The sequence below is a fragment of the Arvicola amphibius genome, chromosome 4 (assembly GCF_903992535.2).
Source record: "Arvicola amphibius chromosome 4, mArvAmp1.2, whole genome shotgun sequence".
NCBI lineage: Eukaryota > Metazoa > Chordata > Mammalia > Rodentia > Cricetidae > Arvicola > Arvicola amphibius.
Genome location: NC_052050.1, coordinates 114,860,806 through 114,883,437, shown reverse-complemented (window position 1 = coordinate 114,883,437; position 22,632 = coordinate 114,860,806). Strand labels below are relative to the sequence as shown.

The 22,632-nt window shown below is 43.8% G+C and overlaps 1 protein-coding gene across 2 annotated transcripts in view; it reads right to left on the bottom strand.

Moving 5' to 3' along the window:
- Positions 1–1,815: 1,815 nt before the first annotated feature.
- Positions 1,816–22,632, bottom strand: part of Palld (palladin, cytoskeletal associated protein) — a 380,611-nt gene continuing 359,794 nt past the window's right edge. For both annotated transcript variants that reach the window (XM_038326176.2, XM_038326177.2), the window contains 6 exons: positions 15,618–15,712; positions 13,581–13,713; positions 8,692–8,899; positions 6,240–6,405; positions 5,585–5,718; positions 1,816–3,918 (listed from right to left, as the gene is read on the bottom strand). In XM_038326176.2, coding sequence (XP_038182104.1) covers positions 3,746–3,918; positions 5,585–5,718; positions 6,240–6,405; positions 8,692–8,899; positions 13,581–13,713; positions 15,618–15,712 — 909 coding nt within the window. In that variant the 3' untranslated portion in view covers positions 1,816–3,745. The remainder of the gene's footprint in view (positions 3,919–5,584; positions 5,719–6,239; positions 6,406–8,691; positions 8,900–13,580; positions 13,714–15,617; positions 15,713–22,632) is intronic.

Genomic DNA, 22,632 nt, shown 5'->3' with positions numbered 1-22,632 from the left:
GGCTGGGAATGTGTGTGTATATACACATGAAATACCCCCTTTGCTTCAAAATCCTAACAGTGTCATTTGAATGGACGTGCCCCTTGTATTTATTTAAGTTTCATGACAGCACACTGTATTTGTGAGGCACGTACATATTTTTAGAGAGGGTTTACAGTGAGGTCAAATAACTCCAATTGGGAAGAAATTTGGTGATAGAACACAGCATATTGCTGAGCTGTAGCCACCGATTCCACAGAAGCACAGATCCTGAGGCCTCTTGAAGGTCACCTCACTAGCAGAGACTGTTCTCATGAAGTAACCAAAGGAACCATGGACAAAAGCCATTGTCTCCTCTGAGAGATGCTTGTGACTGAGTTTGTTAACAGCTTCTCTAGGTTCTGACAGCACCACGGTTCTGAGAGTCAGCTAAGCTGGGAAGGAACGAGGGACCAACCCTCCTCAGATGATGACTTTGAACTTGAAGACTTGAGAACAACCCATATTTCTAACCTTTTTAAACATTCGTATGTGTGTTTATTTAAATATTTCTGCCAGTCTCCCCTACCATGTGGGTCTTAGAGACTGGACACAGATAAATCATCAGGCTTGTTGGCAAGTGTCTACCTGCTGAGTCATCTGTCTGACCTCCAAATTCAGATTTCTGGTTCAGAAGAGTTGGGGACCACTGAAGAATTTGCATTTCTAGTAAGTTCCTGATAGCTAGTCTAGCGAGAATTACTTTAAGAACTGATCTACAGGCTTCTCAAAAAAAAAAAAAAAAAAAGGAATCAGATGATTCTTGCCATTTATAGTACCGTGGGAAAACTCTTTAATTAGATGAAATTTTGACATAAAGAATAAATCTGATGCTGTAAAAACGAAATGCCAGACATTATAGGTGAAATCCCAATGTCACGTGCCTTGAACAACCCAGGTGAATAACTGGTACTTGTGGTTTTATTTGCTTGCTGAACTATTTTTGAGAATCAGTAAGCTGCTCTACACACCTCTCCTATGCAATTAAGCCTGAATCTCGGTGTTATTTGGAAGAGGTTGCTTTTTCTTTCATGTGTGTGTATGGTGTAAACATGGCATGGGTACAATTGCCCAGGCAGGTATATGTGGAGGCTAGAAATTGACTTCAGGATGTCTTTCTCAGCTGCTTCTATTTTGTGAGACAAGATCCCTGAACCTGGCTGACCAGTGAGCCCCAGGAATCGGCCTGTTGCTACCCACTCAGCACTGAGGGTACAGATGTCATCGGCCAGGTTTTTAGTTAGGTGCTGCAGATATGAACTCAGGTTTTCATTTGTATTCAGGAAATATTTACGTGGTGAGCCAGCTCCCTATCCCTATCAAAGGGATTTGAAGGTACAGTTAAGCTTCTACACTAAGTGCTGTTTAGAAAGGAGATTGTGTGGGCCGGCTTGGTCTATTCAGATGCACTTTTAAAGGGGAATGGACTCTCCATACCAGAATCAAAGCATGAGAGGGTCTTCATGAAGGGAATTCTCCCTTCTGGCTTTGAAGATGGAGGGGAAGAAATAGGCATGGCCGTTAGGTGAGGAGAGCAACCACCGGCTGGCAGACTAAGTGGGTCCTCTGTCCCATAACGCCAAGGAACTTCTGAATTCTGTCTTAAATACTTGAGCATCAGGTGAGACTATAGCCAGCGACATGCTGATGTCAACTCTTCTTACACAGTGAATTGGGACCTTGCCAGCTCATGCCCAGCGTCTGATCTCCCCAGCTCTGACAGTGAGACGGGATGCTTCTGACTCTACCAGTTCAGTACAGCAGCCACAGAGCGCAGCGTCACAAAGGATCAACTACTGTTTGTTAAATATTTATTTATTGATGTTAAGTCCACATTACAACAGCACAACAATCCAAAGTATGGTAGTACTTTGTTTTTTTTAAATGTTTTTTTCATAAATACAACATAAAAGGTGGCAAAAGAATGCTAGTTAATCCCAAGCCCAGCAAATTAGCAAAAAAAAGAGTCACATTCAGAAAAATTTGGCAACTATGATATAATATAGGTCACAATTCTACAACAGAGATAGGTCCATAAGACCCTGCATGGTTACTTAAATCCCCCATTAGCAATGTGTGTGTGAGCAGAGTCTTGTGCCACACTGTATAGAACATCTGCCACGCAGTGCCCAAGCCTGCTAAAGCTCAGTTGGTTGGTGTTCTTACAGAAGAAGAAGGCTGTGCATGTGGAGCAGTAATACGGAATATATGGGGTGGTCACAGACACAAGATTGCTTGAAGTACTGTGCGTGGGTCGAGTAACTGAGCTAAGAGCGTTCGACACTTTATAAATAATGAACAATAGATAGGTTTTGCATGAGGAACACAGTGCTTTCTTTTCATAGCAAAGTACCATTAAAGCCTCATGTTTCATACTATCAGGCCAAATTATTTTCTCTTATTTAAAAAAGAAAAATATTGGTTCCGACTTAAAAGTCATCAAGTCTGGTCAGAATCGACTCCATTTAGCTGATGCAGAATCAAAAAGCGGTCTTTTGCAGCTTGGCCTTGTAGGTGCTCCGAGCCTGGCCCTTCTTAGGCTAGGTTCCATGGCATCAGGGAAGCGAAGGGAACTAGAAGTTTCTGTTCACCTCCTCTTAGTGCCCACGGTAAAGAAACTCGTTGTAGCACAAGCTTATTTTTGTCCCTAAAGTCTCCATTTCCCGCAGGCAGACTAGACCCTCTAGGCTACTTCTCGTTCATGCCACCCCTGCAACCTCAACCATGTCCAACTTACTCTACACACTAACCTCATCAACTACACACTCAGCTACATGGAAGTCTCCACCACACGCGCGCTCCAGACTTCCGGATGACCCCCCCCACCCCCACCCCCAGAGTCCTTGACTGGCTAACGGCAGTGTTTTTGCATCTATGATTTCAAAGTTTAGAAGAAAACCAAAGAGGAGCCTGGCCCACTCCCGATGTTTTCCTCTAACCTGGATCTGCGCTCTCTGTGTGGGTAGCAATTCCTTCCTTCATTCTCTCTCTGCCTTCCAAACCCCTTCCCTCCGAATCCATCCTGCCTTGGTCATTTAGGTGGTTTCCGATGCCTCTTGTGGAACGGACTGTGATACATCTCAACTGTCTAGAGAACACTTTCAATTGTTTTAAGTTTGACTTAGTCTTTTAGTTAATACGGATTGTAAGGAAGCTTCGTACTGAAGAAGCATTAAAAAGAAGACCGATATACGGATGAAACTGAAGGCAAGGAATTCCTCCTTTCTGATTTGACACAAGCAGTTTGTAAAGACAAGGCATCGCTTGGATTTCGTCACGGTTCTCATTCCCACCCTTCCCTATTGCACGTGGTTCACGGTAGCCAAGTGTAGACCCTGCACCTTAGAGTCCCCGTAGCATCTAATATGCCACGCTGCCACACTATAGCACCCATAGCTTGTGTTTGAAGGCACTTGTAGGTAACTTAAATCGAGGTTACCTTTGAATAGTTGATTTCTTTCGGCATTTTGGCATTTCAGACCATTTGAATCATAACAGCTCTGTAAGTTCTAACCTGGGCAACAGCCGTGAGTTTTCTGTGCAGTGTGTACGTTTCTATAAGCATCACCTACTTAGATTCTCTATCAAGTAAGAAAAATATGATTTTGGTGTTTTTTTTTTAAATTTCTTAAAGTCAAAAGTATACTTCTGTCTTTTACATAATGTGACAGAGGAGTATGTTGGTCAAAGCAATGGCGTTCAGTTTTCAGCTTCAACGGGGTACCAATCACAGGTCCTCACTTTCTACCAAGCCGCTGTTCAGTGCCAGGTGAGATGGGCTTGCTTCTGGTTGGAAAGCGGCTTTGATGTCTAGTCCCTGGTCCGAAAGTGCTGCGTAGCGACTGGCCGAGGGCCGTACTTTTTTTGGCTTGGTGGTCTGTGGCTGCTGCTGCCACTGGGCTACAAAGAAAGACAGCAAATGAAGATTTTTAGCGAAGATATGCTTGGGAATGCCTTAGAAGTTTAAATAAATGCAGAATGGCTTTTGGCAGAGCCTGGTGGCTTACACTGGCAATCTCAGCCGTTGGGAGGCTGAGGTAGGAGATTATTGCAAATTTGAGGTCAGCTTGCAATGCACAATGAGTTACAGGTTAGCCTGAGTTTCAGAGAAACGACCTATCTCTAAAAACAAATGCACACTCACAAAATTAATGTCTTTTGATATATATCGGGTCCATATGCATTCTCCTTAAAAAGATTTTGTTTTTTATATGTGACTGTTTTGTATTTGTGTATGCACGTGCACTGAGTGTGTTTGTGTGTTGCCTGTGTGTGTGCATGTGCATGGAGTGTGTTTAATGTGTTGCCTGTGTGTGTGCATGTGCACAGAGTGTGTTTAAGTGTGTTGCCTATGTGCATGTGCACAGTGTGTTTAGGTGTGTTGTCTGTGTGTGTGCATGTGCACGGAGTGTGTTTAAGTGTGTTGCCTGTGTGCATGTGCAGAGTGTGTTGAAGTGTGTTGCCTGCATGTATGCATGTGCACTGAGTATGTACCTGGTGCTCGGGAAGCCAGGAGGTGCTAGAACAGGAAGTGCTCTGAACTGCCGAGCTATCTCTCCAGGGCCCCATAAATATATTCTTTGTGAAAGAATGAATGCGGGCCCGGTAGAGATGGGGCTAACTTAGAGGTCCTTCTGCATTTTCCTTACAGGAGTCACAAGTCACTGTCTATGTGTGGCCATAGACAGAGCCAGGCAACATGGGAAGTTATTGTTCTTTCCACAGCTACGACGCTGGGAAATCTCAAACAGTTGATAAGCTTCTTATATCTGACCCATCTTCCTCTCTTTTAATAATAATTATAGTTAGGTATTCTTGATAGAATTTTAACATTAATAAATTGAAAAGAATCAGGCATTTGGGATGCTTTCAAAGGACTATTACTTTCTTAAGCAGAAGTAAAATTTTGGAATTTGTTTTGAAATGGTTTGAAAATGTGGTTTTTCTTATATCAACTGATCATATGATTCTTCTGTTCTAGTCTTTCAATTGAGCTGGTGGTTTTTTTAAATTTAGGATGAATGTACACACACATACACATTCAAGGATCTACTGCTGAGCTGCCTGAGATATATTAATGAGAGAAGCACTTTGCTATGTAAATCCACATTCCAGAATCAAGGAACACATGTTAAGACTGCAGCAGGACACCACGAGAGGCTTGTGACTCAGGCAGAGATGTTAAGAGGCAGTCACTCACAGACGACAGGAATAAGAAAATGTGACAAAGACATATGCCTTTGCCCACTGTTAGCCCTACGAATGCTCAAGTGAGAAAGCCACAGTCGACTAGGCAGCCTGAGAAACCAACATGCACATCTCGCTAATCAATCAAAGACCCTGGCGATACTTGGGGGCTTGTTCTCCCGGAGGGGTTTCGCTATTAATGTCGGGAAACTATAAACAGAAAGAGAAAGAGTAACATGAATTTTTTTGGCAAATAAAATGCTGGAGTATAAACTTAGAACATAAAGCCTAGAGTAATAATGTGATAAGTCATCCTGACATCCAGTTCTTAATCGTTCAGCATGTGAAATGCAGCGAGAAGAAATGAGGCGGCACTCACTGTAGACATCCAGCCTGGCAGTACAGGACACAATGCCCGCTTCGTTCTTGGCTGATACAGTGTACCACCCAGCGTCTTCTTTTGTGGCTCCCTGAATGAGCAGGCAGATGTAGCCGTGATTATCCTGGTGCATGCTGCAGAGAAAGATAAAGTCATTAGAGCTCTAGATTTTTCAAAAGTGGCTTTGGACATGAAACATCATTTTTAATTAGGTCATTAGAAACAGAACTGTGCGGGCAGCGGATAATAGGATCATACTTATTCAGGAGAGGCAGCTAGCCCATTAAGTTAATGGGAGAGTGGAGCAGACCACAAGAGGGGGAATAAATCTATGCACTATTCCTCGAGGAGGGTCTAACCTTTATAAAACCACAGTCGAGGCTGTTGCCACCGGAGCAAATGAATCTATCTCTTCTTTTTGATATACACCTTTCAAATATGCAATTAACTTAAGTCAGAAAATGCTTACCACATAGCAACATTGCTACCCTCCGAAAGTTTAAACCTACATTTGGATGAAGGGTGACTCTTGTCTTGAATGTCCACAGTAGCACGGCTTTTCCACACCAATTCGCATGCAGTAGCCAGCGTATCTGCTCATCTAGCCCTAGGGCTACACAAGTTGTGGGTAGATGAAGCCACTGTGTCTTCTTACCTTACTCGCTCAGTGCTGTGGGTGAGTGACTCGTTTTCTTTTTTCCAAAATATCTGAGGTGGTGGGACCCCCAAAACTCGGCATTCCAGCCTCACTGGGTACCCATCAGCTACCCCTGTGTTTTGCAGCTTCTCAATAAACACGGGGGCCTTGTGTGCTTCTTTAGCTAAGAGAACATGAGATGAATTATCTGTTAGCAGCATACAAAAGGGTTTACAGAAGCTTTAGAAAGATAGAGCCGCTCTTTTATGACACCATTTTTCACTCCACATGGTTAAGAGGTGAGCCCTCTCCCCAAGCAAAGGTCTGTACACTTCGTTCCCTCATGTATTCCCTCAATTAATTCAAGACTGATAGGCCCACACAGTACCCCGGACATCTGCTCCTCAGAATGCCTGTCTGACAGGCCTCAGAGACTCAGAGTCATTGCTGGCGCCTGTGAGAGCTTTTCTCCTAATTAAGTCACCACGAGTGCGCAGTCTTTATCTACTGGTGCCACCTAGTGGTTCAGGGCTAGGATTCACTGGCTGCCACTTGAAATGATTATGCTGAAGATTTAAGATTTGGAACTCATAATGCAATGAGACATACCACACAGGATTTAGAGGATAGGGAGGAGAAAAGCATGCAGAAAAGGCACGTTTATCTAAATTTGGCAATTTTAGTCAGTTATCTATAAACTAAGGATGTGAGGTATGTAAATTACAAATTCTAATTTGTGTTCCTTGAACACAACTTTATGATTATCGTATAGGATTTTATTACTTAGTCTTTTAAAAGTCAGGACTTTCTGGGCAGCGTTGGCATATGCACTCTGGAGGCAGAGGCAGGTGGCATTTGAGGCCAGCCTGGTCTACAAAGTGAGTTCCAGGACAGCCAGGGATGTTGCATAGAGAAACCCTGTCTTGATAAACAAAACAAAAAGGACTTATTGTTAGTAATATTCTGAACATTATAAGCCAACAGGAAACTGATTTCTTGCATCACTGGTGGAAACAATTTCAGAGAAAGAATCAGGTTCAATTTCACCTGAGCTCCCAACAATGAATCTAAAGATGCGCATCTTCCTGCACACTAAAGTGAGTCCAGGTCTTTGCCATCAGAGACTAGTCCGCGTCTTGCGAGCTGTGTCACCACTGACGACCAGAGATGTCTCAGCATCTCAACTAGTGGGGACCGTAAGATGTCACATCACTTTTCAGGATTAAACTGGAAAAATGCGGATGGAGTCCTGCCCAGGCAGCGTCGTGCACAGTGTGCTCCAGAGAGTGCTTGCTGTCACTAGTGTGCAGCTTGGACACTCAGGCTGGTTATAAACACAGCTAGCGGGACGCAAACTGATATCTGGTGGTGAAGACCTTGATCCAGGATAGTGTGCACTGCCTGCTCCACATGAGCACTGAGGCGTGTCCCGTTGTCTGTTTCTGGGACCCTCGCGTCTGATGGACAAATAGGACCAATGGGTATATTTGATAGGAGAAAAATGAACAGTTTAATTTGAATTTAGAGAAAAAATGAAGCCAAAACTACCATGTGGGCAGATGGAATACTGTGCACATTTAAAAGCCTGGTTAAAAATGACAGCATCTCCCATATATTTACCCAGATTATTGTGGGGAAAAACAAGTTGGTTCTGCTATTGGAATCTGGATTTTTATAGCCAAGACCTCTCAGTTTTATTCTCATTGCCTCTCTACTGGAGAAGCTGAGTGGTCCACGGAGTGTTTGCAAGAGGCTGTCTTGAGGCTAATCCTAGCTCACTAAGAGGACTCCAGAAAGCCATGATCATCACACAAGGTTGATGCAAGGCCTGGCCAAGCTAACACAGATGATGGTATTGTCAATTCAGCTTTAACTGTGCTTTGACAAGCTTCGTGATAGCCGGAGGTCAGGCCATCATAATCCTTACTTCTGCCTTACTCCTCCAGGCAGTAGAAATCTTGCCACGAAGGTTTGTCAAAGAGTCTAACCTCCTGTACAGAAGTTACCTACAGTATTGCTTAGAAAGCAAGCTTGAGTTTAATTTGACACTGAATTGAGTGGAGATGACAGTACTGCTTAAAGTTTTTAAGTTTTAAAATCGCTGTACGGCCTGTTAAAAAACCATCCTTTGAACTCTCTATATGAAGTTCTGGAAGCCTGTCTGTCAGTCACTCCTTCCCCATGGAACACTAGGTCTATTTTAGCCATGAAAAGGTGAACTGCCCAAATCTGCTTCCCTTCTTTGCTAGGTGATGGAAGAGAGAAAAGGTAAATAATAGTGGCTATGCTAAGTAAGAACACTGGATGCTTCCTATTGACTAAGCCTTACGACATGCTACCATTGTATTTGGTGACACAATCCGTTGTGTCAGACTTTTGACTTATTTTCTACATTAGCTAATGATGGAGGATGAGTTTCCGTGTCGTTTGATTTGTTCTGACAGTGAGGAAGGAGTCACAGGCTACCTACCAGCAACCACAAGCTCCAGGCTAAAAGAGTTCTGTCCCGCTCTGTTGGTGGCAATACATGTGTAGATGCCGGCATCCCGGGATGTGACTGGCTCTATAATGAGGGAGTGTACCCCATTCTCACGGACCAGCATCTTGTGAGCACTGTCAGGGCGGATGGGCTTCCCATCTAGTTGCCAGCTGAGATCTGGGGTCGGTAATCCACTGACCTAAACCAGAATGGAAATACACGTAAATTTCTCAGATACTAAAACAACCAAATTACCAAGAGTTATGCATCCAGCATCAATTCCTCTTGAGTTCTGAAACGCTGTATGGTGTGTTAGAAACAGTCTGTTGGACACTCTATAAAGTTTCAGAAGCTTGTCTGTCTGCCACTCCTTCCTGACCAGTGGAACACTAGGTAGCACAAACAATGGCCTTTTGGATGGCTTTGTCTTGTTACTCTTTTGTTTAAAACCTTCCCATGGTTTCCATAAGCACACAGAGACAGACTCACAACTAAACATTTCTTAAAGAACAATCCAGAGATAAGTGAAACAGGGATTAAAACATATTTCTGTCATCATTTTACCTCACCCAAGACTATAAAAATTCCCAGGTGATGTCAGCACTGGGCTCTGAGCTCTTTGGAAACAGAAGATGTGCAACCATTATAACAATAACACTCAGCTCTAAGGCTCCAACCAAGGAGTGGCCGTCGCCATGGCAATGCTAGCTAATTCGTCCAGCAGTACACAGACCTATTAGTATTTTATAACCCTCGAAACTGAATAACAAGAGGAAATTGAAATTGCCCAGAAAGTCATATACAAATTAGCCCCACATGGAAATATCCTAAAATCTTAAGACCCTGGCAGCGGTGTGGCAAGGGGTTGGATAAGAACCACATTTAATTGCTAGTAACATGTTGCCAAGGCCTGTGGCCATCTGCCAGCTTTATAGAGTGTTGCCCTTGATTTTAAAGTAGAAGAGCATTAAGGAAGATCTTCTGAAATCCCTCCTTCCAGCTTTACTAGTGGGAAATCAGGTACTCTTCCCCGCAAACAGACATCTATGGGATTATAAAATAACTTCTTCGTCCAAATCTGTCAGAGAACTTGCACATTCCATCCTGCCCCATGGCATGTGTTTATTCCTATCTGCTATACATGCTGTCAGAAGTACTTGCTGTCACAAGTATCAGTACATGCTGTCGGAGTCTGGAGAATGTAGGGGGAAAAAGTGCAATTCAATAATAAGTTAAGAGAACGGGATTTCAGAAAGAAAGGGGCTAGGAAGTGGTTGTTGACCCAGTTTGCGCTGTCCGTTGCCACACATATCCTCTCCCTGTGGGGAAGATACAGAAGTCGCACAGAATAAAGCAGTGCGTATTCCCATCTGGGCTCTAGGTCTTGGGGAGTTTGTAGCTCCTTCCCACTTGATCACAAACACGCAGGATCATCTATACGCAGGAACTCTCTGACTGGGACCTTTCAGAGCTGTGCACAGAGGAGCGGTTCCGGTGGGCGGGGTTGCTCATGCGCGGACAAAGGGAGCGAGTCCGATTCTTTCACCCCAGCGTTCCCAGTGTGTGATGAGAACAGCATCAGGAGACGAAGGTCATCCCAAGCTGGCTGCAGTCTGAGGAGCTGTGCTCTTGATCCACGTGGAGATGCGGAGAGAAGAGCACACGCCTCATACTCTGAAGTAGGCAGTAGTGGGCGGTGCTCACTCATCCGGCGAGACGTTTGGTTCTCCTTTTGTGTTTGAGGCAAGGTTTCATGTGGCCCAGGCTGGTGACTATGTAGCCAGGGATGACTTTGACCGTGTGGTCCTCTTGCTTCTGTGTTCTTAGTGCTGGGGTTGAGGCTTGTGCGACCACACTCAGCGACTTGCACGCTGTCTTTACGCAGATTCTCAAATCATGAAAGTGAGTCCAAGAAGTGATCATTTTTGTTCTCAATTCCCTTTCAAAGGCAGAGAGGAAAGGATATAGATGCTGCCGTTCAGAGCAATAAAACGTGGCCACTAGAGCGACGTGTATCAGCTAGCCACACCCACTCTTGCTATTTGCTGAGATTTTAAAATTAATCTCAGACTTGATGTAATTTTGCTTCTAAATAATTTAGTATACATTTTAAAAATACACATTTTTTCTCATGTTTTTTTCTTTTTTCTTTTTCTGAAATCGGGCCTGACTGTGTAATGCTGACTCACTTGCGTTTCCCCGTGTAGATTAGGTTAACCTGGAATTCCCAAAAATCCACCCGCCCCTACCACTTGAGCACTGGGAATAAGGCTGTGTGCCACCACAACCTGGCCCACAGTTCCATTTTTAAACACGAAATTAAGAACAATCTTAGGATGTCATCATTTCTTTTGTTGACTAGAAATACCATCATACTGGTTATGTTTATAATCTCTTTCAGAATTAAAAAAATTTACTTATTTAGAAAATGGAAAATGTAATTTTCCGTTTGTATGTATTGCACACGGATGCTCTCTAAAATATGTACGCACTGTGGAAGAGTTTCGTTGAGCCGAGCAGCGAGTTCACTGTCTCAGGGGCGGAGCATTTCTCTTCTGTGGCCAGAGGATTTACATCCTCCTGTCTGCAGCCTTGGTGTGTTTGAAGGGTTGTCAGTAGCCACCACGGTGAGCGATGGGTGTCTTGGACTTCAATCTCTTGTGTGACTGACAGACAGACAGCTTCCCAGTCCTGCTCCACCAGCTCTAGGTCAGCATCATTTAATTCCTCCACGGCTGAGCTTCTTTAGATTCTGTCGCAGGACTTTTGTGCTGTGGTCCCATGGTCAGTGAAGTCAGAAATTGGCTCGAGGGGCGGGGTTCGCATTCAGCGGGTCAGAATGGATCAGAGAGTTCCCCAAAACTAGAGAAAGAGTGGCCTCCAGCAAATAGGAGGCGGGCGGGAAGGCGGCCCAGGCTGCGGGTGAGTCGGGAGGCAGGAGGAGATGGCTTCTCGTCGATGTTTGTCTCAGGTTCTTATTTTTGTATTTTGTCCCCAAGTTTTATTTCATAATAAATGGTATAGAGATCACAGCAGATAAGCGAGGTCATGTAGTGTTTGTCTTTCCGTGCCTGGGTCATTTCACTTAACATAATGTCCCGTCGGATCACCATGCTTTCATCCATGATGCAGTTTCTTCTTTCGATCTGCTTGTCGGTGGACACTTGACCCGAATCTGTATTTTGGACACTGCATGGTCGCTGACTTGTGATTGCATTTCCAGTGGATGTATATATCCAGCGAGATCACACAGTAGCTCTAACATATGAATTCTTGGGTGTAGTGTGCGCATTTTCATGCGGATGCCTGTGCGCATGTCAGAGGTCAGAGGTCTACGTCAGGTCTACAGTTCTCCACCTCATTTTGAGATAGGGTGTCCTGTTGAACTTAGGGCTTACTGACTGGCCAGACCGCCAGCAAACGAGCCTTGGGTGTTAGCTGCGGCTACTACCCCACCAGCGGTGGATCACAGGGCACCAGCTTTGCGAGTTGTGTCGGAGAGATCTGAACTCAAGTCCTCACACATGAACAGCAGACACTTTACTGGCTGTTATGTTCCGAGGCTCCTCAGGTGTGAACCTGGGAACTTTTATTTATTTATTATTTATTTGTGACAGGGTCACACTATGTAGCCTTGGCTGTCCTGGAACCCATTACATAGACCAGGCTGGCCTCAAACCCACATAGATCTGCCTGTCTCTGCCTCCTGAGTGCTGGGATTAAAGGCGTGAGCTGCTACACCTGGCCCCCTGAATATGTTAGCTCTTGATTAAAAATGAAGTAATGCTTTGAGATTCAACTTGTGCTTTTTAATGTAAGATGCACTACATTAGAAAACAAATTATTTTAAGGAATTCATTTATTCTTTTCTGTATGTTCTTACCCACTATAAAAGGAGTGACCTAATAAATTAGATTACTTCAAAGTAAATTACTAGGATTGAGTAAAGCCGGGCTAAGAATGAGGAGACATGTGATACTCCCATTTCTACCGCTGGAATGTCTTGTGGTCCTTGGCAAATCTTTCCAACTTACCGTCTTTCTCACACCGATAAAGGAATCATAATTTCTACTCTTGAATCTTCAGGAGTTATGTTTTTGAAACTAATCAAGGCCACAGCTATGGCCTACTTTTAGAAATACCTGCATGCATTGTTCTTTGCCTCAGGCGGGCGCATCCAGGAAACACATTTTAAAGGCAACTTTTGCAAACCTCTCTACCAAACTCTGGATAGTATTCATGTTCTGCAATTCCAGAGAGAACCAGCAGATGGCACCCAAATAATTTTTAAAAGTATTCACATTTAAACTCCTAAGATTAAGACAATAACACAAATGCGGGGGGGGGGGGGGGGGGAGGGGATCCGTACGGGGTGGCGGGAGTCGGGGGGCTGATAGGAGAGGGAATAGGGAGGCAAGGTAGGTGAGGGGAGGTTCAGGGAACTAGAAACCAACCCAAACTAAATATGTATGAAAATGCCTTAAGGAAATCTGTTAGCATGTAAGATAATTTAAATAACATTAACCAAGAAAATCTACTTTAAGAAAGACAGTAATGCAGCAAAGGGAGAGATAAAAAGGTGAGTAACTTCACAGTGCAGCGGAATCATGAAGATCACGGATGACTGGGATGCATGGGAGATTCGTCACATTTATTGCTGCTACAAAATGGGGCGAGTTGAGAGGGGAGGGGGGTAAGACTTAGTGATGTCCTGGAGTTTAGGTCAGAGTAAAGAACATATTTAATAGAAGTTTAAAAGAAAATCATAATGATAACTGTATATAAACACAGAGTCCGTTTCTCCTGAGCTGGGGTCATCTTGGACTCCACGGGACAGAGAGAAGAAAATGCCGCGGGCACGCACACACGGACGCGCTTACCTTGCAGTCCATCCTGCAGAGCTTGCCTTCTTGGACAGTCAGATCTCCAGGAGCCTGCAGGAAGTGAGGTCTGAAGAACCGCTCCTGAATGGGCTCGTTTTCATCTCCACTGTCCCTTGATCGAGAGCGAGGCCTTGAGACCAGAGACGCGACAGGCAGATCAATAGGACATACACGGTAGTTACTTCCAGAAGAGGTAAACTGGTCTAAGCCCACCCCCAACATTTACACGCAGAAAATGCCACAAGAAAACCTTGTTTCAATGGAAGTTTATGATTAATATAACAGTCTCTAATCAGCAGTCTACTAAGTCAGAAAAGGGAAATGGAGAAGGGGTTACCATATTTGAGAATTTTTTTCCTAATCAGAAATTTTTAAAGCTTTATGTTAGATTTTTTTTTGTTGTTGTCTGTTTGCTTGTTTTTTTTTTTTTTTAATTTTTATTTGTTTCTTGAGACATCTGTATAGCCCTGGCTATCCTGAAACTCACTCTACAGAATAACCAGGCTAGTTTTATTTGGAGCAAACAAGATTTTGCCTCTGACTCCCAAGTGCTGGGATTAAAGCCATGCACCACCACTGCCCAGCTTTATATTAAAGTAACGGCAGCTTTTATTTTTCTCGTCTTTTAAAAAATCAAATATTTCCCAATAGAAATGAATATTAACTTTTCACTGATTTAAATTTTGTACCTAATTATGTCTTACTTTATTATAATTATAATTTCTTACTTTATAAAAATATAATTATTTCTCATCAAAATTCTTCTTCATGTTCCTTGGGAAAATAAATTACATTTTTAGGCATGTTTAATTTTTCATTAGTTTGTCTGTATGCCTAAAGGCTTTATTTTCTGCTTTAGACAGGGGTGGTGCTGACTACTTTGTAAGTCAAACTTTGTAAGTCTCCCTGGCATGGGTAACGAGAACAATAGAAATGACAGTAGTAATGTCCTGGGAGACTTGAGAGCAAGCAAGATGTTACATGCAAATTTCGGAAATCATCAGGAAGATGAAGGAGAGAGAGAGAGAGAGAGAGAGAGAGAGAGAGAGAGAGAGAGAGAGAATTTTCAAGTATGTCAGGCTAACAAAAACCAGCTCTTTCATAAAGCTGATATATGGAAAAGTTTAGGTGTATTCTACATATTGAAGAGAAGGAGAGGAGAAGGACACAGAGTGGCGTGTTTACAGCCACAGACAGAACAGGCTCCAGGGAGCTGGGGCTGCCATAGGGACCACAGAGCAGCGTCTGCACATGCTCAGCCCTTGTCGGAAGCTAGGGCTCTGTGGTACAGTCACTGGGTGATAGGCCACCACTTGTTTGTCCTTTAGCTACTTTGCGTGCTTATCTCTCCACGAAGGGTGGAGCACGTGGGGCTCCAGGCTATTTCAGGAGGCTGTGTCTGAACCACAGCCAAGCATGATGGGCTGGCTGCCTTTTCATATTCCTCTTAAGATTCAAAACTATTATTCAGAAATAGCGTCCATTGCCTGCCTGCCATCATTGCTTCAGGGTCTGGCATAGACCTGGGTGTAGACGTTTTCCAGATGCTAGAATCTCATGACAAGTCCTACATATAGGATTTATGGTCTCATTGTGCTATGTTTTGAACTGAGTGACTTAAAACGTACACTTACCAAACTAGCTGATTAAGAATAGAGGTCACAGTGCACGATTATCAGCCCACACATGGATGTTGGTTTAGACCTGTGTTTGAACATTTGTGTTCTCTTTGCTAGTATTCTCATGTTCATGTGCCACGTAAAGACCCTGAATCTTGATTTTCACATGTTTTTTTTAATATAAATTATGTCCCATTTAGCAAACTAAAGATCATGTATTTGAAGAGTTTGGACACAAAGTGGCAAGTATTTGTTCCCTGCCATTTCTTAATTGCAAAGGGACATAATAAAGACAGTGCGCACTTCAAGTCTGTTTGCTGTCACTGTGTTCACCCTGATTGTGGTACAGTGGTTTGCAGCAATAACTGAATGAGAAGGAACGCCTAGGGAACCCAGGAATGAGCATCGGAAATACCTTCTGGCATGAGGCTGGCCCGAGGGAGAGCGGGGACTGCGGCCTCTTTGGTTGACAGCCTGTACCATTAGCCGTCCTGTACAACTGACACGACCCTGTTAGAGACATCAGGAGAAGACATTACGTGCTATGCATGTAATCGCTCACCATCACACACTGGTAAGTATGGCATCTCATTATCCCTAAGATATTATTTCTATGTCCTGTACCACTAGTAACCAAACCGGAAGGGCCAGTGAAACCATTTGCTGAAGAACTCAGGTGACAGGGGTCTGTTTTCTCTAGGATGGCATTCGAAATAACACCCTTCATAAATCCACAAAGTAAGGTTTCCCTAGCTCATGAAGCCAAATTCTAAAATACAACGGGAGGCTGTTTTTCTCTGGTAATGCTCCATTTTCATAGTCAAACGTTTGAACATGTTTTTATTGTGGCCAATTCTGAGACCAGAATTAGATGATGTTAGTTTTCTATCAGGTCTTCTCAGCAATACTGCCATTAGCAGTTAGTATTATTGCTTTGCCCAAGCCACGCACTAAGGGATGCCTGCATGATAAAAATGAACATCCTGTAGGAAGTGTGCATAGGACAAGGTGAGTGTCTCGACGACATGCCATTGTGGTCTCTGAAAATAAACAGGTGTGCGATTTAAAACCAGGAGGGACTGGATACCCAGAACATGTGGCTCACAAGATAAAGGCCCAACTAATGAAAAGTTGCATTTGTCTCTTAAGTTACAATAAATTGTAAGTAGACACATGTGATACTTAGGGGACCCAGATGACAAGAATAAGTCACCAGATCTTGCTCTGGAGTTAGGTTTTCAGCCTTTCTCACGCTATTACTAACAGGCTGCAACATCAATGAGTTCCTCTCCCACTTTTCAGAATGAATTGTCTCTAACTTCAGAAGCAAAAAAGAAACAGCAAGTGAGGGGACATGAGAAGCAGAAATGCCATTCATAATTAGGCTTCATGAATTCCAGCTTGGGATGGATGAGAAACCCTTTGTAGTAAGACGCCAATATAGACAGGAATGCGGCAGTGTGTTGGGGGCTGGTGTTCTGGCTGAGAGTGGGCAGGGCAGATTGCATTAGAAGAAACAAGGTAGGATATCATAGCCAGAAACCCATAGTAGGATTTCCTGGAGGGCAGGAATTCAGTCAACCTTGGTCTCTGACCTTCACAAGCATGACTTCTCCAGGGATGCAGCCACTAAGAAAAGGCAGAGACATTGGATGCAAGGCAGACCAGAGAAGAGTTCTTACTACGTACAAAGGGGTGGATGGCAAGGCAATGCAATAGGCTCCTCCCACTAGACAGTGTGTGTCTCTAGCACTCAACACTTGTTCAGAGTCAGAGCCCAGACATCACCTTTCCCAAAAACTGCCGAGGAGAGCTGAGGAGAGCTGAGGAGAGCTGAGGAGGAATTGGAGGAGGACTGTTCCCCCATTAGATCTTAGACTCACTGTACCTGAAGCCCAGGCTACACACAGGTGCTCATGGTGTCTCAGCAAACATTTGACACTCTAGAATAGCTAGGAATCAGGAAGTTAATGTCATCAAACCTTCTAAATCGGTACTCACTCTGGGAAAATCTACCTGTGACTTGCTTAGGAGATCCCTCTCCATTAATTACTCCACTGATAAATCATAGTAGATGCTTTATCAGATGAACACATAAAATCTAAGATCTCCCTTTGAGACCGAGAACGAGAAAGAGCATGTTTTGTGTTTCATTGACAGTTTTAAGTATACCGACATGAGATATGGATTCTGTATCTGTGTTTCTGATTCAATGGTGGGATGCATAGAAATTAATACACCCTTCCTGTGGCATAAGCCCAGGACACAGGAAAATTTATATTAACCAATCATTTATGTAGTCAGAAGATCATGGAGTATAAATTAAATTCAAACCTTAACTTTGAATTTAGGAAAGCAAATGTGAATTGCTTAAAAAAATCCCCTTAACATCAATTTGAATTCTGGTTTTCTTCTACAACTTTGGGCAAGATAAGGATAGATGAGTGAATACACATATGCACACCTCACAAAGATGCTGTAAGGATTAGATGCTAAAGGAGGGTGTTACCATTTATAATATTTCTACTTATATATTAATGTTCACTTCTACGTATAAACAGGGAGGGCTTGGTCTTTAAGAGGTAGGATTATATGTCTGATTATTTTGTTGTTACTGGCTAAATATATCACTGTATCACACAGTAAAATGGCTCAGGGGTAAGCTGATTGCTACCAATCCAATAACCTGAATGTGATCCCTGGGACCCATGTGGTGGGAGGAGAAACTGATTCCCACAAACCATCCTCTGAACTCCACACACACATACACCTTCACACACACACACACACACACACACACACACACACACACCATACTAAGTCAGTAGATAATGTAATAAAAACATTGCGATGTGTTGCTAACCAGTACAGGAATATTTTTGAAAGCATCCAGATTAAGAAGTCATATACTTTTAACTCTTTCTTTAAAAATAAAGTCTAGAATTCAGTGGAATCATTTCAAAGATGCCACCTGTGTGCACCAGAAGAAAGTTCCGTCTGTGCACACCTGGAGATAGTTCCACCTGTGCACACAAGAAGAGAGTTCCACCTGTGCACACCAGGAGATAGTTCTGCCTGTGCACACCAGGAGATAGTTCCGTCTGTGCACACCAGGAGAAAGTTCCGCCTGTGCACACCAGGAGACAGTTCCACCTGTGCACACCAGGAGACAGTTCCACCTGTGCACACCAGGAGACAGTTCCACCTGTGCACACCAGGAGATAGTTCCACCTGTGCACTCCAGGAGATAGTTCCGCCTGTGCACACCGGGAGACAGTTCTGCCTGTGCACACCGGGAGACAGTTCTGCCTGTGCACACCGGGAGACAGTTCTGCCTGTGCACACCGGGAGACAGTTCTGCCTGTGCACACCAGGAGAAAGTTCCGCCTGTGCACACCAGGAGAAAGTTCTGCCTGTTTGCACCAGTAGAAAGTTCTGCCTGTGTACACCAGGAGAAAGGACAGGTGTGAAGTCTGAACACTTTACTAAGAGGGTGCTCATTCAGAATCACCACTAAGGATTTTAATCCTCTAAATATTCCAACCAACCCTAGGAATCACGAAATTATGAGCAACTACTTGCAATTGTACTTGATTTTAACTTTCCGATTCCCATCTGCTCTATTAACTCTTGGAATGGTAATCAAGTAAATTCTTAAGTAAAGCCCTGACTAAGCCTGGGAACCCCATCCCAACATAAACACAATCAACACACTAACTTTCTGTATTTAACTCAGCCCTGTGTTAAGTCTATTTCGGGGGGGGGAGATAATTCAGAGTTTAAAGTCACACTACAAGCATGAAGTTTGAATTGTTACAGTGATTCTGCATGAGATGTCTAGCTTGTGGGGGTTATTTAATGCCTCATCACTCGAGCCCAATGTTTACACGCTATGAAAATAACATTTATGTTTCATAGTTTATGAGCCGAACGCACGGCACACAAGCCCCTGCCACTTGTGTACATCATGCAATGGGAGGAAACAGCAAGCTGCAAAACAGCCCTCGCAAACCCAAATGCATCATCAGGTAACTTAGCAACGCAACAAAACAAAGCCAAACACGCATGTTTAGATTCAGCTGTATCTTAAAGACAGGATTAGAGTCTGAAACAACCGTTTCTGTGATCTGCAGACCGGCAATGTCCGGTGTAGTGCTGTACAGTCATGCTAAGCTCTGTGATCGCGCTGGTCTCTGATGAACTGCTGGGGCTGGACACGTGGACTGTAACACACGGCCCTGTCGACATGGGTTCGGAGCCGCACGTTCTGTCCCGGGTAAAATTTGGAGGTTGCTAATAATATCTAGCATGTTTCTTATTCCCCAAAGATTCATCGAGGTGAAAAAAATACCCCGTTTTAAAATATCCTGCTGAGAGTCAACACCTTCTTTCCTGCCTGCTTTCTGTAGTCATTTGCCCTGTGTGGGAAATCCCAGCTTCTGTGCCATGTTACTGAATTCATTTCCACTCTGATCCTGTCCTCTTCCTCCTGGCCATTTCACATCACATAGACCACAGGCTATGACCTGTCTCCCTCCCAGGCTTTCACAATTAGAAAAGAACAGTTGAAGAAACTAAAGGGCATCAGGGCTTTAGAGAGCTGCCTGCAGTTTTCGGTCAGCTCTACTTGATGCTTCGGAGAGTGGATGTTTCTTGAGTTAGCTTTTTGTTTTGATTTCCTACCTGTGTCTACTTTGGGCATTCCTCTTTTAAATTATTTCAAAAGCACAAATTACAAGAACCTGACAACAGTTCCATATGCAGTTACCACATGTCCTAAGGTTGCGATTGTGGCTGGTTGATTACTTTTAACACCATGTGTCCACAGGCACCGAAGATCAGGTCTGCCAAAGTGCAGGCAGAGAAATGGCCTGTCACTTGTTCTAATATCAATGCCACTTTTTCTTCATGTATAGGAAGATTAATCTCATTATCTCTATATGAGCCACAAAACCTACATCTGGCATATTTGGACAGGATGCACCAGCGCCTAATGAGTCAGGATGAATAGAAAGGTTTTACTTTAGGAATTAAAATCAACCAAGGACCATGACCAGACACTTGGGCTAGCGATTACTGTAAAGTATCACAAATTCCTGAATCCTTTCCCAGTGATGCTGACGGGATGTAAACCTCAACACAACCTGTTCCCAAATGTCCACTTGGAGGGTTTCCGCAGACTGCCTTCTGGAGTCCGCCACCCTGCTCTGTGGCGGTGGAGATGGAACCTTGGTCTCTTAGGCAGCTGGACCCCGAGCTTCCCCTGCTTCGTCTTCATTTGTAGGTCTATCTTGTAATGAAAACAGTGCGGGCAGTTTGAGATTTAGATCTGTACACAGTGGTCTAAGGATGGGATCCTAGGGTTTTTTTTTTTTTTTTTTTTTTGAGTATTTTGCTCCTTCTGGTCGATCCAGAGAATTCATTCTAATCACCCTTTGCTTAAATCACAGGAGGAGAGGCAGAGCTGGGATTCTGGTTTGCTGATGCCATCTGGTCCACTTTTAACATCTCTGTATTTTCTCCCGGAGGCAGGAGGCAGGAACTAAAGAGGCTAATCATGGGGGTTTAGCGTGGGCTTCACAAGGCAGAGGTACTGGGACTTAGAGTGAGGACAGTAATTATTCTTTCCGACTTTCTCTTGGCTCTGGGTTTGCTGAGAGCAGAGCAGCTTCCCAGTTCATGTGTGGCCCCAAGCATCAGCTGTGCTGTGGGTGTGGTCCTGTCTCTGGCCCACACAGTGCTGGTTGTGGCACAGCTGCATCTGATGCCCCCCTTCTTCCCCACGGGTGATAAAGAGAACGGCAGGAGGTCAGAAGACCACACAGCAACTTTTCAAATCCCAACCCCAACTGACTTGCTTGCTTCCCAACAGTAATGTGGGGCGGACTAGCTCTCATAGGTCTGGCCTTTGACATCTTGGTTCCACAGGCTCTGCTAAGGGTCCAGCTATAGTCTATAATGGATGAATCTGTGTATGTGACTCAGAATAATGGTAACATATAGAAGGTACTCTGTATGTCAAATAAGCCAAATGCTTTTTACACGCACTATGTAAATCCATGTTATGATCTGTGTTTTCCATAGGAGGATGTGGAGAGGTGAACTGATTGCGCAAGGCCGTAGGTAATGTGCGGTAGAGCTGACATGTGCTGAGAGCTGCTGGGGGCTGGAGTACAGCCCTAGCTCCTCACAGACACCATCTGTGTTGTGTCTTTCTTCCACGTTCCTTCCTTCACTCTGTTCCTTTGTTTACAACTCAGAGGAGTCGGGGGCTCTGGTTTATACACAGTCTTTGGGTAAGATTATATTTTTTTTAACTAGAAAATGTAATTACATGTATTTATGAGTGTAATCTGATATCATAGGCATGCGGTGTGTACTGATCTCGTCTTTAGTGTCTCCCTTTAACTAGTGACTGCAGTACAGTTTGTCAAAACAGTTTCTATAGCCAGACATACTGACCCTTGGGGCCGGCTGGTGTGTGAAGTCCTGTCTGTGCTCTGCTGTCCCCTGTTTAAAGTTCTTCCGTGCACATACACACAATTTGGAAGAGGGCTAGAAGCAGATTCAATTGCATTCTTTGGTCTTATAAAACAGCTTATTCCACTAACAATTCCAAACATGCCAGGAAAATGCACTGAAATTAATAGCAGGGACTGGTTCTGGCCAAGTGCTGAGGAGCACCGATAATTCTGCCCCACAGTAAGTCCTAACCTCACTAGAGAGAACCCAATGCTGGTGATTCTCCAGCATTTGTTTTTAAGTAGTCAGAAAACTGACAGTTGAAATGTGTTATTATGTTAATAGTCAAGGAAATATACTGGAAACCAGAAAAAGGAGGGGGCAAGTTCTACTTCTTCTTTTCCTTCCAAATACATCAAGTAGGAACATAAGCTTTAGGATGTATCTTTTATGCCTGTGTGTGTTTACATGTGTGTGCAGGTGCATGCACATGTGTGCCTATGGAGGCCAGAGGTCACTCAACATTAGATGTCTTCCCCAATCACTCACCACCTAAGAGATAGGGTCTCTCTGAGTCTGGAGCTCTCTGATTGTGCTAGCATTTCTAGACAGTAAGGGCCGAAGATCTGCCTATGTTTGCCATGCCAGTGCTGGGTACCATCACAACCCAGCTGTATATGTGGGTGCTGGAGCCTCAGGTCCTCATGCTCACACAGCAGGTGACTTACTCTCCGAGCCATCACTGCACCCCCTTTTAAGAATGATTTTTATTCTATTTTTTCAGGATGGTAGTCACGTGGTCATGAGTAACAAAACTAGAGCCTTAAGAAGGTGCATTAATACAGACATGTTCCAAGCAAAGAGGCTGCTGTGCTCTTTGGTAACCCGATTATCTGGATATACTGTCTCAGTCTAATTTTGATAGTGTGCACAGATATCTTTATAGAGAGACTGGTATTTGGATAAGA